General features: G+C 41.6%; 1 protein-coding gene across 5 annotated transcripts in view; it reads right to left on the bottom strand.

Moving 5' to 3' along the window:
* XPO6 (exportin 6) overlaps positions 1 to 19,621 on the bottom strand; it is a 106,872-nt gene that overhangs the window by 38,975 nt on the left and 48,276 nt on the right. For all 5 annotated transcript variants that reach the window (XM_044935986.2, XM_044935987.2, XM_044935988.2 and 2 more), the window contains 3 exons: positions 12,097 to 12,550; positions 8,697 to 8,823; positions 3,999 to 4,108 (listed from right to left, as the gene is read on the bottom strand). In XM_044935986.2, the coding sequence (XP_044791921.2) occupies positions 3,999 to 4,108; positions 8,697 to 8,823; positions 12,097 to 12,550 (691 nt within the window). The remainder of the gene's footprint in view (positions 1 to 3,998; positions 4,109 to 8,696; positions 8,824 to 12,096; positions 12,551 to 19,621) is intronic.

Below are 19,621 nucleotides of genomic sequence, written 5' to 3'. Positions count from 1 at the left end.
ATAATAATAAACTAGAAAACAGCAGCAAGAAGACACAGGGCAAATCCACAAATATTTAGAAATTAAACACCAAAGAGGAATTCTCAAGAGGAATTACAAAATAAACTGAATGAAAAGGAAACTAAAACATATTAGAATTTGATAGATAAAGCTAAAGCAGTGCTCAGAGGGAAACTAAGAGCATTAAATGCTTGAATATACTATGGAAATGAACCTACAGATCGGTGTGGCTCAAACCACAAATGTGATTTCAGAAGCACCCCAACTTCTGAGAGTTAAATAAAATGTTATGTTAAGGCAACTACATAGCAGCTGCTTAGTAAATGTATGATGAATGAAAAAGAACAAATGAATCAATATGCAGGCAATAAACAAACAAACCTACAAGTCAGATAACTACAAAGCACCGAAGCACAATCCTGGATAGCTTTTTCAACTCAGTGAAATAACTAAGATCCTATTCACTTGCTCTCTGGGGCAGTCAACAGCATGAATTTCATGTATCAAGAGCTAGAAAGCTACTGAAGCCCTGACATAAACCTAGTTAATACCTTTTACTATCAAAATGCGGTGTGTCACAATGGCACTTCCTCTTTACTAAGCAGAAAAACACACTCACAAGAAAAGGGCAGCAAGTTTTCTCACGCCTACCCACATTTGTTTACAGTCCAATCTAATGTCACCTGGAATCCCTAGCAGGTCTGTGGCCAGCACTTGCCAGTAATCTCATGACAAAGGGGTTCACAGGACATGACTCAGTAACTTTAGGTTGCTTAACACACTTCAAGTTTCCTCATCCTCCTGTAAAAAGAAGTTCTACCCAGGTGTCTCCCTACACATTGACAAGCACAGAGAGAAGGAAGTTAGAGAAAGCGAGACAAAGGATGAGAATACTTATTTACTGGACATCTACTATCAGCCAAGGTACTTTACACACACTGGTTCATTTAATTAGCTCAAGAACTTGTAAAGTAGGCACAACCATTCCCAAAGTACAAAGGGGAAAAGGAGACTGAAATTCAGGTCTTCCGACACCACTGATTCAAAACGGCAAACCTGGACAGTGAACCCCACTGGCAATTAGTTCAGCTGGGTGCATTACAGAACATTTAGCTGTTAACAATGGGACTCAAGTTCTCCAAGCCCCCACCAGCTCTGAACAAGAAATTCTTGAGCATCCTCATTGAGCAAGGAACATGCGGAGCTCCAATTTCCAAACTCCTAGGACCAAAAATAAATCTATGTACATTTATACTTCTAAATTTGTAGCCTACAAAGCCTACCACTGTGTTGTGAGGAATGATGCAAAACCTATAAACCACAAGAGACAGGAACTGAATGCTGTCTCTGTGACTTAACCACACCTACGTCTCCCATTTAAGATACCAAGAAAACATCTGACTACTTCCTGCAAGACCAGTTGCTTCTGAAATTCTGGTCCAAGTCACAAAAGCCCCCTGACTTCTTTCAGATATATTTTATCAGTTGAAAAACATTTGACTGCATTGACAAGCTCTTCACTAAAAATCAATGTGGTAATTATCTGTAGCCAGTGCTCTTTATCAGCTGCTTCAATATATTGGGATCTCTAAGATAACCCAGAGCTGTGGTTGCCAAACTTTGAAAACTTTAAGATTTTTTGAGTATGCACCTCTATAAATATGCTCCCTAAGAGGTGACAGGAAACACAGAGTTCAGCTATTTTCTTTGAGCACGCAGCAGACTGCCTTGAACACCCTTCTTCGTAGTCTACTACCTTTGACCACTAGGGGGTGTCAGACGGACAAGCTTCCCCCAGATGATGGTCACCCCTAACGGCATAAACCAGACAAGCTTTGAACGTTTGGGTTGTTTTTTAAAAGTATGAAAGTGTTATATGTGTATTTTTTTTTTTAAGTCATGAAAAATCAGAAAGCCTTATTTAGGATAATAATCCATTGATCAATGAGAAAAATCCCTAGTGTTTAAAGCGGTCAGCCAGGACCGCTGACAACTGTGAAGACAGATGCCTGGGCAGGCAGGCCGGTCAACATCTGCAAGTGGGCTGCGGAGTCTCTGCTGTCCAGGGGTCCTGTCATTTAACTCCACAGCCACCACCTCAAACGACAGCAACATCTTCGATGACTTATTATTACTGTGTGGCCACTACTGTGACCATCCACTGAGCGCCTCACATGTGACCGACACTATGCCAGGTATTTTATATGCACGATTTCCTGAATCCCAGCCATTCTGCGAGAGGTATTAGTATGCTCGTTTTGCAAGAGGAAATGTGATTACCATATGACTTGACCAAAAGTAACACTGCTACCATGAAGCAGAAAAGGAATTTAAACTGCACCAACTGCTCCTTCTATTGGTGCAATAATCAGCGCAAGTATCTCTCAGTGGAACAATACCGTATTCTCCTCACCTAAAGCACATTTGTACTGTGCTTTTAAAAGCATTTTCGTGCCGATCATTTCCTCAGCTTACTCTTCCAAAAAGTCTGAGCGATGTGAAAGACCATCTAACCACTTAAATATAGCAAAATCAGGCACAGTCCCAGAAGCAAAGGATGCGACTGCTCAGCATACAAGAAAGAGAATCTGGCGGAAGCGCCTTTTCTTTGAAGAATCTCATTCAATAACACAATTACTCACAGTTGGCAAATTCACCAAAAACGGGATCTACTGTTGTGTAAGAAGGTTTCTGATACACAAATATACTACCCAGAACCACATGTGACCTGACACCGTAACAAGCTGGAAGCTATTTTGCAATCATAAAAATAGTTTGGGAAATGAAAGTGCAAATGCTTAAACTTGGAATGCAAATACCGTTTAGAACTTTAAAAACTCTTCAAACCTCAGCGATGGAAAGGGTTTTAAGAGGTTCAGTCCAACTCTCCCCAAATGGGAGTTCTCCTCACCACCTCCATTTGGCCCTCTCTGCTGCTGCTAAGTTGCTTCAGTCGTGCCCAACTCTGCGACCCCAGAGACAGCAGCCCACCAGGCTTTCCCGTCCCTGGGATTCTCCAGGCAAGAACACTGGAGTGGGTTGCCATTTCCTTCTCCAATATATGAAAGTGAAAAGTGAAAGTGAAGTCGCTCAGTCGTTCCCGACTCTTAGCGACCCCATGGACTGCAGCCTACCAGGCTCCTCTGTCCATGGATTTTCCAGGCAAGAGTACTGGAGTGGGGTGCCATTGCCTTCTCCGTTGGCCCTCTCTAGGAGAGACGTATTCACTGTCTCCACCATCCACCACTCATACTATTTACTGAGCATTTGTAATATGCTGAACACTCTAGATATATTAGCTTCAAATAGTTAGATATATAAGGACCACAGTGTATAGGAAACATACTTTCTGCCTGCAAACAAGAAAAATGGTCTTGAGAAATGTGGGGAAAAAACATTTCCCCATTTTCTGTTTCTAAACTATAACAAGAAGTACAAAACTAATTATCTCTGGATAGTGGGATTATAGAAAACTTATCTTCTTTATTTTTCTATCTTTGCTAGTTTTTAAAATAAATACTTTTATCCCTGACAAGTATTCATTATTTAGGAAATTTTCAAGCACATACAAAAGAAGTGAGGATACAATGAACTCCAAGTTCCTATCAACTAAGTTCAACATCAATTGTCAACAAATGGTCAACCCACTTCCCTCACTAGCCCCAGGGAATTATTTTAAAGCAAATCTCAGATGTCATATCATTTCATCCAATAAATACTTCAACTTATATCTCTAAAGTATGGGTCATGGGGGAGAAGGGGCCACAAAAGCATTATCATACCTAAAAATTTAATACATGTTATTTTTTTAATCAGAAAAATGTTTTTTAAAAATGAGGTATCTAAGGGGAAGAGAGAATGTTCAATGGCATTACTACCTAAATAGCTGAAGTGACTCAGTTTCACTAAAGCGGTCTGACTGCGTGGCGGACTCTTTAGGCCACAAGAGAAACTGACCAAAATGTCTATTTCTAGTTATTAATGTTTCTGTGGTTTACCTGTTGAGAACTGCTTCCTTGTCTCCCAGACGGCTTTTAATTTTACTTGTCAGATAGTCCAAAAAGAGCGTCCAGATATCCAAACAAGAGAAGTAACCTTCATGAGTAGGCTATGGTGCAAAAGAAATCCAGACAATGAAATTACTTAATGCAACTACTCCTTAGAAACACACCCACCAGTGTTTACTTCCACCAGAACGCTACAACTATAAGCCTAGGTTCCCTCGACTTCTTAGTAATAATCACAATTGGTGTCTTTTATTTGGTCTTCACGATTGGGCCCTGTTGAACTAACAAGACAAGGTTACCATGGAACATATTATTAAGGAGATATTATGCAGAACAAACCAATTTACAAAATAAGCCGAGAGAACACCTATGTTGAACTCTGAGACTGTGATGTGGAGAGTTCTCACTGATCCTCCGATTCAAATCTGCTTCAGAGAAAAAGAAATTGAGATCCAGAGATATGTTCAATGTCAGGGATAGGAGCAGGTCTCTTTACTCCCCCAGCCAATGCTCTTTCCACTATGTACTATTATAAAACAAAAACTAAGTTTCAGAGGCTTCTAAATGACAAGTTTACACATGTGAACATTAGGAAAGAAACACTTGCAGTCTTCCTACATGACAGACTAAGTGAGCGCGTTAAGTCTGACCCACAGGCTCTGGCTCATCTGCAAAGTAGATGTGTCAAACAGACTAACAGCAACCTCTCGCCTGAGTTTTGATAAGGACAAAGTGAGAAGACAGCAAGTCTTTATAGGCAAGTCTTTATAGGGTCCTAGAAACTGGACCACTGCACTTTCTCAGGAGTTTAGCAAAATCCAGGCACTCTCTTCTCCAGTATCCAGTCCTCCTCATACACATTCAGTTTCATCTGTGGCACCCCCGCCCCACAACCCCTTATGTATCCCTTCAAATTCTTGCTACCTACAAGAACTCCTTGGTTTTACTTGTGATTACTTCATTCAACTACATCACTGGTAGCAGGATTAGATATGGCAAGAAATAATAACACTATCTTCTTAGATCAGCTTCCTTCCATTTCTGATCCAAGAAAATCCAGAAGTTTACATGGGCAGGTATGAAATTTGTCCAAGAGGTAGCTTACAACGATGGTGGCGGTGTACAGTGCGAGTTCTACACCCAGGCTGAGTCGAATAAGACAGAAAAGCTATAAACTTAAAAAATGTGGCAGGGACTTCCCTGGTGGTCAGTGGTTAAGAATCCACCTTCTAATGCAGGCGAATTGGATTTGATCCCTGGTCAGGGAACTAAGATCCCAGATACTGTGAGGCAACTAAGCCTGGGGGCTCTGGAGCCCCTGCTACACAACTAGAGAAGCCTAAGTGCCACAACGGAGAGCCCGTGCGCCACAACTAAGACGTAACACAGTCAAATATGTAACCTTTTATTTTTTAAAGTGGCAGACTCCACTCATAATCCACAGGGCAGCCCTGGAACTAGACTGCTAACAGCTCAATCAGGACCACTGGCAGGGCCATCCTCAGAGCACAAAATGAATTAGAAAAATAAGCAGGAAAAAAAAAACACAATAAGCCATGTGGAAATAATATGGGTAGCCTGTGGACAGGCACTGACTGGCAGCCAGGAGATGTAGCCTTGTCCCGGCTATAGTGTGCTGTGCTTCCTGTCAGGAGCTTACCCAGTCACCCTTCCTTGATTTGAAAAGCAATACCTATCAGCTCCCTCACCAAAATACATAACTGATCAGATGCATGTGGCTTTTGAGAAAAGCCAAGAGCTAATGGCTATGTCAAAGTGCTTCACGATTATACACGTCTTTCTCATGCCTTTGAATTGAGGGTTTACTATGTGGCTTGAGGCTGGATGAAAGTGGGCAGATACACCCTCTTCAGGACCTGAAACACCATGGTTCACATCCATATCTACAGGCCCCACTGTGAGGCCTCCTGCGCTGCCCACAGTCTGGCCTTTGACGACTGCTCTGGGCACAGAAGGCTAAGGTCATAAAGGTGGATGGGCTGACTGCACTTTTGGTGTCAACTCTGCAGAGCCCTCACAGACTCCTTTCTCAAGTGTACCCATACTCAGATTTACTCATCAGATTCCAGAGCCAGTTAGTCACTAAAGACTAACTGGCAAGCGCCTTTAGAAACTAATGATACCACGACTCCTTTCTCCAGGGGATTTGTTTCCATTTGCATTTGGTCTATTTGACCTTCACAATAGTCCTGGAAAACGAAGAGATATTTTTCTTCTTTCCATTTTACAGACTAAAGAAACCAAGGCTCAGAAGTAAAGTCACCTGCTAAGGTAACAAGATAAGGAACAAAGAGAGAACTAGAGGACTTCCCTGGTGGTTCGACGTTTGAGAATCCACCAGCCAATGCAGGGGACACAGGTTCAATCCCTGGTCCAGGAAGATTCCACACGCCGCGGGGCAAGCAAGCCCATGAGCCGCAACTACTAGGCCCACATGCTCTCGAGCCCGTGCTGTGCAACGAGAAGCCCTTGGCCGCCGCTAGAGTAGCCCTCACTCACTACAAGTGGAGAAAGCCCTCGTGTGGCAAGGAAGACCCAGCTCAGTCAAAAATGGAAAAAAAAATAAAAAGATGCCCCCCTGCAGTCTAAATCCTTAGAAATTTAAAAGACATGTCCAAGGACAGAGGCCTATTACAAATAACCAGAGCTCAAACACTCAAAGAAGTAGTCATTAGACATGCATACTTAAAACTTTTTTTTAAGCCTTCTATAACATGAATCTTTAAAAGATCCCATTTTACATAGAGAGCAAAGCTATATGACATTCCATTCTGTTTTCCCAAATAAACCCCTTCTTTCTGCCCCCAGCACTGGTTCCTTCTCTCTCACATCTACTGCACTTACTCTACAGTTATCAATCAAAGCCTTCCTTCTCTCCTGATTCTCTTTCCAGTTTCTCCCATTTCTGATATTTCTCTCCTACATCCTCACCCTCCTGTATCGCATTACCTCTGTCCCATCTCAGCCCTGGTGAGCTTAGCTGGCTTCCTCCTAGCTCTGCGCTCATTGGCCCCTCTATCAGACATCTCATCAATTCTTTAACCTCCTCCTCCTCCACCCATGCCCTTCCAAATCCCCTATTACATTCACACACCCCTCCCAGCCTCCACCCTTGCCTCTCCTCTAGCCTCATGAAGTTACAATATGTTTCAAACTACCAAAATGACTAGTTATAAAATCAGATGCCCTCCCTGACCTAGCAGTTCCATTCCTAGTACACACCAACAGAAGGAGTTATGCATGTCACCAAAGGCAGGCACAAAAACGTTTGCTGCATGATTCATGACCACCAGAAACTGGAAGTAGCCCAAATCAACAGTGACGTGGCTTCTAATGACTTCCTATAAAACAGTGAGAACAAACGCCTGCCACACACAACACAGATGAAGTTCATAAACATAATGCTGAATGAAAAAAGTCAAACAAATCTACATTGTATGCTTCCATTTAGAGGAGTTCTAAAACAGGCACAACTAATCTGAGCTGCTAAAGTCAGAACTGGGGAGGATCTGGGAAGGACATGAGGGAGATTCTGGTAACATTCTATTTCTTGACTTGGGTGGTGGTTACCTGGGAAATCTTTGTTCATTTTGGGAAACCTCATGAAGCTGTACACGTATGATTTACACACTTCTTTAGGTGTGTAACCCTTCAACAAAAAGCTTTGGAGGGGAGCAGGGCAGTCTGCACCTTGAGGTTTGCGGAACCTCAATTCCCCTGACCAGAGATTGAACCCAGGCCATAGCAGTGAAAGCCCAGAATCCTAACCACCAGGGAACTCCCCCAAAAGCTCATTTTAAAAAGGACACGCAACAAGGACCTACTGTATAGCACAGGGAACTCAGCTCAACGTTACATGGCAGCCTGGATGGGAGGGCAGTCTGGGGGAGAATGGATACGTGTTTATGTATCACTGAGTCTCCATGCTGTCCACCTGAAACTATTACAACATTGTTTATCATCTATACCCCAAAACAAAATAAAGTTTCAAGAAATAAAGACAATTATATAAAAGGGAAAAAAAAGACATGCAAATGAGCACAAGTGAAAGGGTATGACTGCAAGATCCAAAACAGCACTGCGATGATGGCTGCCCAAGTCCATGCGTCTACCGAACACCGCTGAATTGTACAATTACAACGGGTGAATTTCTTAGCAAGTAAATTCTATCTCAATAAAGTTGCTAAAATATATACAGAAATAAAAAATACTGGGTCACCAGAATCTAAATTCTAATGAAGAGAAAGGACTTGGCTTAAGAGGAAATACAATAGGAGCTCAAAAAACAACTGCAGAATGGGGGGAACAACCGGATCCACCAAAACTGAACTCTTGAGAGCTGCACTACCTACCGCCTCCTTGTGGGAAGGCTAGTGGCAGCTACAGACTACAGCTGCAGGCCCTGTGGGCTCAAATTCTGCTGCACTGCTTACCAACTCTAAGACCCTCGGCAAGTTATTCTTTGTGCCTCAGTTTCTTTATCTGTAAAATGGGGATGATAATAATACCTACCTCATAGGGTTGTTATGAAGGATAAAGGGGTTCATCTTCATATAATAAGCACTATGTAAATGTTCGCAAAATAAAATAATGTTCTTTCTCCTCAAAATAACAAAGTGGGCTTCTTGGGTGGGAAAGGGATGGATATGGGCCATTCCAGTGCTTTACCTGATGAAATGTGTACTTGAACAAAAGTGTCAAAAACTCCACCACAGGGAACTGGGAGTAGGACTCGATTCTCCTTAGATGAACGCTCACAAAGAGCCGCAGAAAGTCAGTAAACTTCTCGATGTAGCTAGAGAAGACAAGAAGACAAAAGGCGACAGTGAGAAACGCAGTCACCTCCTTAGAGGAGAATTCAATTCAATCCAAATTTCTTCAGTACAAAACTATACAGATTTATAACATATTTTCAGTTAAAAATATAAAGGCCTGCAACAATTACCTACAGGTCAGGCAACCCTTCATTCCATTACCACCTGAAACACAGCAGAAAAGCAACTTTAATCCTCAGACACCATCTACTAAGGCATCTTATAAGCTAGCATCCTCACATTTGCTAACTCAGTGTGATGACCCAATCAAAGGGAAAGGAAACGGTACTGAGAAGGCCGACGGGCGGATCTGCTGTCATTTCAATGTGGTACGTCTGGAGGGCTGGTTTTCTTTGCTACGAGGCCAAAATATTAAAACGAATGTGCTAAAAACCCCAAAACAAAGCAAGGCTATACAAAAGGCGTGGCATCCAGGTAAGATCTACTCAAGCTTGCAACCCAATGTTCGTGTTTTTCCCCACCCTCTAGCTCTGGTGCTAATTAAACATAGCACATCCCAATCCACTCTAAAAAATTTCAGAAGTAGGGGAGGAGGGCTGTTCGAGCTGGACAAGACTCAGGGACAATTTAGCGATGCTTCATTTTACAGATGAGGCCCAGAGAGACAAAGTGACTGGCCCAAGGTCACTCAGCCAGCTCATGGAAGAATGGGACCACCATCCACTCCCAATCCAGTGCTCTTTTCTTTTCACATCACAGGGAGTTCCCAATTCATTTGTATTCAAAAATCATTTCACAGAGGAGTGTGGGTCACAGCTGTAAGGATAAGAGATGTCTGTTATTAAACACACAGCACGTCATCACTCTCACATTTCAGAAACTGTCATTATAAGCCCCTCAATACCAAAAGGTGATTAGAAAATGAGATGGGTGTACCTCCATAAATCACATTTCAGAGGCTGATTAAAAAAAGGTAAACCTGGCCTTAGCCAAAAATTATGTTGGCTAAAAGCAATTCTGAAAGTCCTAACTGCAAGAAGCTGGCTTTTTTGTTTAAAGCAAAGATATATGAGATAATAAAGGGGAAGAAGACTAGTCCTGAGAAGAGCAAAACTGCGCCATCAATAAACGTCCCAAATTGCTCCTGGGACCTAGCACCTGAGGGTGACCAATCTGTCTGTGTGGCCGCCACACACAGGCAAGTTTATCTGAAGCTTTAAAAAAAAAATTACTTTGTTTGATAAGGATCATGGGGCCAAACACTTAAAAAACCGTAAGGCACCAATCAACTGTTCTTAGAGATGGGAAAGTACAAAAGAACTTCTCTCTGAAGCCTTCAATCACTCAAAGACTCAAGAGCAGGAACTCTTCATTCCTTGCTCTGCTTATTACATTTTGACGTGGTTATTCAAAGCTGTCAACCATTTTACTGCTCTTCAGGAAGCTGTACTCAATTCCCTACCACCCATAAAAGAATAAAGAAAAGTCGTAGGTCATGTAACACACAATCTCAATTTTATTTTCATCTCCAACTCAATTTTTAAAAAGAATACAGGCAAGACTGTTTGGCAGCTGACACTCAGATTTTATTTCACCTCATTTTCTTTCCCTTGCCCACCTTCTGGTACAGGTGCCAATGAGCAGTAGAAAGTTAGAAAAAAAAGCAGGAGAAGAGAGGCAAGAAACCTGGGGTTAAGTAGCTCCTAAACAACTGAGAAAGGACTTAGCTGTTTAGAATTAGGGGGAAGGGACCCAAGAGCCAGGAAGCAAGCACACAGTGTTGTTCATGTCACCTTTCTGCTTCCAGGCACCTCTCAGCTTTCACAGGGCAAGAGGAAGCACAGGATTAAAATATAAAACCAAGAGCACAAAAGTTACATGTGACAAAATCAGTATACATCATCCATGATGACATTTTTATACCACCCAAATGTAAGCCGTAACAGACATTAGACTAAAAGTAAAAGTTGTTTTGACTAACAACTGGTATCTACTTGATGCTTGGTGTAAGCTGCTAGGTTAACTGTTAAGTTTTTTCAACCATATGAAGATACAGCCTTACTTAACCAAAGCTACAAAGGATATAAACATATACAGTTGTGTGTTTGAAAGCTGATACCTTTGAATTCAGATAGAAAGCCATTATCAAATAATGCAAAATAAACCCACATATTACCATATCAGATTATGAGTTCCTTTGTGAATATACTAAGAAACTTTCACAGAAAGCTTGTTCACAATGAACCAAACCAAAATAATCTTACATACCGATTTTTTTCAACTTTAGAAAAACTTGTCAAACTTGCTAAATTTAAAAAGGACTAGAACTGTCTTGACTTTAGGCACTTGACTTTATATCCCACTGCTTACTCTAAGGAAAAGGAAATGGCTTAACTCTGCACAGCTTAACAACAAAAACAAATCACGGAAAATTGATTGAAATACTAACGACTTCTGCTCCCAGGCAATCTAGAAATATTTACTAATTCAATACAATTTATCTGCTTGAAACTTTCTGAATGGTCAACAAAATGTTCTTAATATATAAGCTTCCAATCTTCCCTTGTTTTTACACAGCAGTAGCATCACATTAATGAACACTGTAAGATTCATAAACGTCATCATCTCTAAGGGAAATAAACAATGAGACTGTGCCTCAGCTCACTGTGGAGTCATCTGAGTCCTTAACAAAGACAGGTGAAGTGACTTTAGGCTGCTTTCAAGAGAACAGTAACCAAGAAACACAGATGTCTGCCCACATGAACATCTCCCCTCTCTTCTGAGGAAACCTTGCCAGCGGTATAAAACTTACAATAGTGACAACATCCCTATACACTGCACGACGTTCATTTAGGAAAAGTCAAACAGTGACAACCAACAAGCAACACCAAGCGAGGAAAGGCGAGTGTAACTCCTGTACCTCCACGGGCCTCCTCTCCTGCGCTTGGCTCTGCCGGAGCAGCGGTCTCCGCTCCTGCACCACCTCAGACCTGCAGGCAAAGAGTGAGGAAGAGGGCGGACGAGGGAGGAAGGGAGGACAGGAGATGGACGGGCAAAGAAGACAACCAACCTGTACAATGTACAATTGCTTTTCCTCCTCAACTTATTTCCCTTAACCACCCGAGCCCTTCTGGCTAAGCTCAGACTTACTGGTACATACCTACCTCTCCATTCCTCACCAGGAGCCCCAGATTCTGAAACCAAAGAGGATTACGGACACTATGCAGCACAACGTGATCAACAGTCAAGGCCCGTTCTTGGGGCACAGCCGAAGCCACACCTGTTTTCATTACCTCTCATCGAGTTCTTCTAGCCTGCTCTTCACTGTGTGGGCATTGTTATCCTTGGTGATTTTCTGCAGGAGGTAGAAAGTCTGCTGGAACATACGCAGTAAGTACTCCTCAAATTCCATAGGCACACAGTTCTTGGACATGAGTTCATTGATGCAGGACATGGCCAGGACCCCCAGCCGGCCTCGCTCTTGACCCAATACACAGTTCTGGCTGCTGCCGTTAACTGATGCCATCTTTCTGGCCCGGATGTCACAGCCAAAGCGCGCAAAGTGGAAGATGGTGGTAAGGAGGGACGGGGTGATGCTGGCAGACAGAGGAATCCAACTGAAGAGATGGGCCAGGCACTCCAAGGCCAGGGAACAGATATACTCACTCTCCGCATCAAGAATGGGGATTGGCTGATTCAACAGTTTGGCTGAGCTAGGACTCTGCAACAGGTTACTCAGTAAGTCACCTGAAATACAAAAGACTTTAAGATACATGCCATCAAATCTCTTACAAACCAACTTAAGAAAGAATTCTCCTTAAAAAACAAAAAAAAACGAAGCATTAGTACAAAGCAGAAGTTCTCAAAGTTTGGTCCGGGCACCCCTAAGAGTAAGAATGCTATTTTCCCCTCTCATTTTTATTATCTCTCAAGTGTAAAACAGAGTTCTCCAGAGGCTACATTCCACTAGCAAGAAAAAGCAAAAGCTATTTATCATTAAGCTATATGTTAGAGATTTACAAACTATAAAATAACTCCACTCTAAGTAAAAATTTCTGATTGCTTTGGAAAGTTATTTTTTTCATTAAGATATATTATTTGTTTATATGTACTGAGTTCAGTACAGTTATTTTTAAAAGAATTAATATGTAAATCGACTATATTCCAATAAAAAAAGAATGCAGGGGACATGGGTTCAAGCCCTGGTCAGGAAACTAAAATACCCCATGCCTCGGGGCAACTCAGGCTACATAACCACAAACAAATAACCCGAGGGCCACAACTGCTGAGCCTGTGAACTCTAGAGCCCATGAACTCTAGAGCCCATGCTCCACAACCAGAGAAGCCCTCGTGCCACAACAAAAAACACTCATGCACGGCAACCAGAGACCCTACTCCCTCTCACCGCAACCAGAGAAAGCCTGTGAGCCACAATGGAGAGCCGTCATAAAATCTTATAATGTTCTAAAATGTGCACAAACGTAACAGTAGTACTATTACAATAATACACTATAAAACCAAGATGAATTTATATATAATGACACCTCCCAAAAAAGGATTAATAAATACTTCTAAATTTTCTCAGTTTTGATATCAATAGATAAAACTCATAAAGCTCTTTGAGGACCTCAATAATCCTTAAGAGTACAGAAGCTGAGGGTCGGTCAAACAGGCTGAGAGCAGTAAAAAGGTACAAACTTCCAGCTATAAGATAAATAAGCCCTGGGGAGGAGATGTGATGTACAGTATGGTGACTATAGTTTACAATACTATATTCTATATTTGAATGCTGCTCAGAGTATAAAGGAAGTTTTCACCCCAAGAAAAGTATTTGTAGCTATGTGTGGTAATGGGTATTAATAGATTTACTGTTGATAGATCAGAATGTGGTGATCATTCTGCAAAATATATACAAATTATTATGTTATGCACCTAAAACTAACACTAACAGTGTTACATGTCAGTTATATTAAATATCCCAATTAAAAAAGAGAGAGTGAGAGAATAAACAGGCCCGAGGACCAAAAATTTAAAACTACTGGGCTAGTCAAGGTGAGGTCTGTGGACCTGCATCAACATAACCTGGGAGCTTGATACCAAGATACCAATGATGGTTATGATACCATCAGAGACACCAATGATCAGGCGCCACCCACTCCCACTGAACCAGAACCTAGGAGGGTCAGGAAGCTGTGCTTGTACCAGCTCTCCAGGTGATTCTTATGCTTGCTTATTAGTTTTGAGGAGCACTGAACTAAACACCAAAGGAAATCACACAAAATGAAATTGGGGGTGGGGAGATGCCTATAAAACGATTTTAGAAAAGACAAAAAAAAAAAAGACATTCAGTAACTATAACAAGAAGTCTTCCTGAAATAAAGATGAGACTTTATAAAATAAAAAGGCTTATTCTGCCCCAAGAAAAAAAAATAAGGAGTAAACAATACAAAAACTTTAGGAATAAAGAAGGAATGAAGGCAACAAAAGCACATACACAGGGAAGAAAGCCCTGAATCCAGATTCACAGTAACATTCAAAGCCAAAAGCAGAGGCGCACCGTCGCAAGTTCCAGGGCAAAGAGTGACTTTAGCCCAAAGGTCTCCTCTCAAACATGCAAAAATTCAGATAATATACTGACAAATTCTTAGGGAGAATAATGAACAAAGAAACCATGTAAATAAAGAGATAAACAAAAATGAAGAATTACGGAATGGAGAAGCTGTGGCAAAGGGAGTACTGAATTAAATATAAAATCAAGACTAAACAAATGGAAGAATTATAGAAGGCTGTGCTAGCTAACTTTCTCATCTTTCACAAGCATTAAGTCTCAAAATATATGGACTAAAATTAAAACATGTAGTCAGAAATTTGTTTTCATAATCTTTTTTTTCCTTATCCTTGGAGATATCTTTTACAAACTAATATTCCTTGTGGAAAAACATCTCACAGTCAGCAATTACTTCCATTTAGTACTTTCTGTTAAATTCAAGTAAAACTAAAATTTAATAGCCTTTATCAAAAAATAAAAATAGAACTTCCCTGGCGATCCAGTGGTTGAGTATCCACCTGCCAATGCAAGGGACAAGGGTTCGATCCCTGGTCCCGGAAGATTCCACATGCCGCAGAGTAACTAAGTACGTGAGCTGCGCCCACTGAAGCTTGTGCACCTGGAGCCTGTGCTCCGCAACAAGAGAAGCCATGAGAATGAGAAGCCCGAGCACCACGACGAGATGAAGTTCGAGCATAACAATGAAGACCCAGCAGTCCAAAAATTAAAAATAAGTAACTTTTCTTTAAAAAATAAATAAATGTATGTGTTATGATGCCATTTTGTCCTTTTATTCACCTTACTCTACCTTTATATCTATGTAGAAAGAGAGGTCTGAAATGATGCTATTTCTGGAAGGTGGAATACTGGATAAATTTTTACATTTTAAATATTTTTTTACCTTAGCAGCAGTTTTCATATTTTGGGGTCTTAGAAGTTTTTACACTCTTAAAAATCATAGAAGACACCAAAAACATGTTTATATTGGTTATTTCTATTGATATCTGTCATTAGAAATTAAGACTGGAAATTTTTCAAATATCTAATTCATTTAATAATAATTAAGCCTATTTACCTGTTATCATAAATAACATTTTTAAACGAAAAAGATTATATTTTGCCCTATAAAACGTTAACGTGAAGAATAGCACTGTTTTTACATTTTTGGAACTGTCTTTACTCTGTGGCTTAAAAGAAAATGAGGCGCTTCCCTGGTGACTCAGATAGTAAAGAGTCTGCCTGCAATAAAGGAGATAAAAGTCTGACCCTGGGGAATGGCTACCCATTCCAGTATTCTTAACTGGAGAATTCCACGGACAGACGAACCTGGCAGGCTACAGTCCACTGGCTCACAAACAGTCAGATACGACTGAGTGACTAACACACTTTTGAAAGAAGACAGCTAGATTCTCTCATCTGCTTCTGTACTCAATCGGTTGTACTGTGTTGTTTTACTGACATATATGAAGAGAACCCAGCTTTACAGATAATAAAACTGAAAGAGAATGAAGTATTTTAGTGGCCTTTTCAGATAATGGCAGCTACTCTAATAATAAAATTTGAAAGTACCTATTTCTTAAAGGTTAACTGCAATGTAGGATCTGAACGAACCTGTTTTTCAGTACACTCATGAGAGTGAGAATAAAAATGACAAACCATGTCTCAGCAATTTTTATGAACACATGGTTGGCCTTTGGGACCCTGAAAGGGTTTGGGGGTGACCTCCACGGGTCCCCAGACCTACTGAGACCTGCCACCTTATATTAATGTTGGATTAATATGAACAAAGTAGTTAACCTTTCTCAGCCTCAATCTCCTCAGCCATTAAAATGAGGCTTTTGTGATTTATTAATAAGGACTTTAATTTCCATTGTTAAAACCAGATTAAACAGTTGTCCCCTGGCATCTATCCTGAAAGGTATTTGCTGGTTTCTGTTCTGAAAGAGCTGCATCCGATACCAGATGAGACTCATCGTGATCTCAGCTACCCAAGCTGATAATCAGAAGACCTGGCTTCAGAGAATAATGCAGAAGGATGTTCAAGAAGAATCTGCAAACATTTCAGTTTGTTACTGGATTAATTATTTTGATTGCTGTGGTGGCTATCCACCTGAGTCACACAACCTACTCTCTATCAATGACTATTTCTGGTATTGCTTCTTTCATCATGGAACATGGATCATGGAACAGCCGTTTATAAAAGATGCCAAAGTCAGAGGAAATCACCATTACCCAACTCTTAAAATTATCAGAGCATTTATCAACCAGGATCAAACTGAGGCTTTAGCAATGGAAGAACCAATCAACACCACCTGAGTATGATCTTAAATTACACCCAGACATCTTTGGGACCCTGGGCCTTTTTTAAAGCCTCTTGAACCTTCTAGAAAAGAAATAAATTCTGGCTTTCAAAACAAAAAAGGCGGCCCTATTCTTCAGCTCAGAATTCTTCCACAATGGGATTCCAGGGGGATTTAGAATAACTAAAACACAGATAATTTAGGCATTTCCCCCATGTTCCTCAGCTAGTCAGAGGCAGAGTTGAAACTAAAACCCAGGTCTAGCTAAAACTAAGGCTTTGGGTCTTAGTATACCCAAAGCCTATGCTCCTTCCCAGAAGCCAGGTCAGGAAAGATTATGCAGCCAGGAAAAATAAACAGTCAGAAAACTAATGTTCAAATATAGAAAAGTATGGAAGATCTAAAGTCGTATGTACAATAGTGTGTGTCCACCATGACCGAAACTATAGAAAAGGTACCAGCACAAGGACAGAGGCTGCACAGGATTATGCAAAGGTAAACACAACCTACTGATAATGATACAGGATGATCTCTGATTTTCCCCCCCTCTCAAAACAAGTATCTTTTAATGTTGTTTCTCAATAAAAGTATTTTACTCAACTCTCAATCTTCAGGGGAATTTTAGTAAATCAAAGAAGAGTTTTTAACAAAACTGTTACTTGAATCCCAGTGTAGGAGTCACCACAGAACAGATACCCTGCTTCATGCCGCAGCATTTCCAAAGCAAAGCTAAGAGCTTTAACAAGCTACCTCCTTGATTATACAAAAACCTGTCAGTGACCTCATCGTCCCTGAAATGGGCCAGGCACCAGCAGCAACAGGCACCCAGCCCCAAAGTAGTATGTGAGCTACTCTGGGGCATTTACTAACTTGGGAGTATCTCAGACATGGTTGGAACACTTGTAAATGGGCTTTTATGAAAAGATCTCCTCAGCTTCTTCATTTTCTTCCTTACTGAAATTCCACGTTTTCTATTCCGTTCTACCTTTTCTAGGTGTTTCTCAGCCTCGGCACTACTCACATCTGAGGTTGGCTAATTCTTTGTTGTTGTTCTATGTATTGTAGGGTATTTACCAGCATCCCTGGCCTCCACTCATCAGATGCCAGTAATGCTCTTTTTCTTTAAAAAAAAAAAAATTTCTCCACAATGCCAAATATCCCCTGCAGGGCAAAACCACCCCAACTGAGAACCTCTGACCTAACTGTAGCCTCAGTCCAGTAAAATGGGGAGGAACTCTTTTCAAGAAACCCTTGGAAGGAGGAAACAAGATCACAAGAGTTGTGATAACAAATCCCATTTTTTCTACAGGTGAGAAGATATGCAAGTGCATGAACCTGTGCAACTTGTAAAGAATTTGGGGGGAAAAAACAGGAAGGTATAAACTGCTCACAATCAATTCAGGCTCTCTACGACCTTTACCTAAAAACTTTCCATTGACAGTATATGTACAGGTCTATATTTAAAACTGGGCTTCCCAGGTGGCTCCAGTGGTAAAGAACACGTCTGCCAAAGCAGAAGACAAAAGAGATCTGGCTTCAATCCCTGGGTCAGGAAGACCCCTGGAGGAAGGCATGGCAACCCACTCCATTATTCTTGCCTGGAGAATCCCCACAGACAGAGGAGCCTGGCGGGCTACAGTCCATAGGGTCGCACAGAGACGGACACGACCGAAGCAACTTAGTCATGACTGAACGCACGTATTTAAAACTAAACACCATGTGGGCAAGGACAATATGGCCCCTTAATTTTTACTACAGAACAATCAAAGCTAGTTCAAAACTACAGTATTCATATAATTCCATTTTGGCCACTTCTTCCCCACCCCCAAGCGAGGACAAGAGGAGAGTAACTAAGGAAGAGGGCTGGGGCTGCACGAGTGCAGAAGGAAGCTGAACCGCAGCATGCAGATGGGGCACATCCACCTCCCCTCCCTCACTCCCCAGAGCACGTCGCTCTTCTACGAGCACATCCAAGGGCAGAGAAGGTAAACTGAGTAAGCGTCAGAGCCAGGACTCCACCCAGGAAGGAGGAGGCGGGCAGAAGTGCTGACAGTGACTGAGACAGCAACTCAGGAGACAGTGCACCTCAACTTGGAATGATGGTTCACATCACTGCAACCCTCCACTGGTGAGGTGACCTCTGGCAAGTTACCCCCCAACACCACCATGAACCCCAGCTTCCTTTTTAGTAAATGAGCTATAAAACCACCATTGACTTCACAGGATTATGGCCTGGTGAGGTGAGTTTAGGAGATGAGTCAACAATTTGGGGGAACTATTCTGAGAAATTCAGAGAAGGCAATGGCACCCCACTCCAGTACTCTTATCTGGAAAATCCCATGGACAGAGGAGCCTAGTAGGCTGCGGTCCATGGGGCCGCAAAGAGTCGGACAGGACTGAGCGACTTCACTTTCACTTTTCACTTTCATGCATTGGAGAAGGAAATGGCAACCCACTCCAGTGTTCTTGCCTGGAGAATCCCAGGGACGGGGCAGCCTAGTGGGCTGCCGTCTATGGGGTTGCACAGAGTCGGACACGACTGAAGCGACTTAGCAGCAGCAGCAGCAGCATTCTGAGAAATTAACTACATATACTCGTCGAAACTTTTTCTACCTCCATACTGTTAAGAGTAGTTGTTGCAGGGACTAGTCCCTGGGTTTTATTCTTTCAAAATGATCAGACAGAAAATGGTATTACAAGAAAGCATATGAAAAAAGAGACCAAAAGCTCACAGGGCCAAGTCTGACAGGCAGCTGGGCAGGGCAGTGAAAGTCTGGCAGGGAATGCTCACAGAGTGTGTTTAGGAATTATCTGATCTACTCACTGGGCCCCACAGTTTCTCAGAAGGAATTTCCTCCATAAAATTGAACTGATAGTCAAGAGAGCTAAAGAATTTTCTAGAAGTTTTACCACTTAACTGGGTCTTAAGGGCACAAAGGCAGTTGAGCAAAACAGAAGTTGATTAAATCA

The sequence above is a fragment of the Bubalus bubalis genome, chromosome 24 (assembly GCF_019923935.1).
Source record: "Bubalus bubalis isolate 160015118507 breed Murrah chromosome 24, NDDB_SH_1, whole genome shotgun sequence".
NCBI lineage: Eukaryota > Metazoa > Chordata > Mammalia > Artiodactyla > Bovidae > Bubalus > Bubalus bubalis.
The sequence above is the reverse complement of the archived record's forward strand: the minus strand, read 5'-3'. Positions and strand labels throughout refer to the sequence as shown.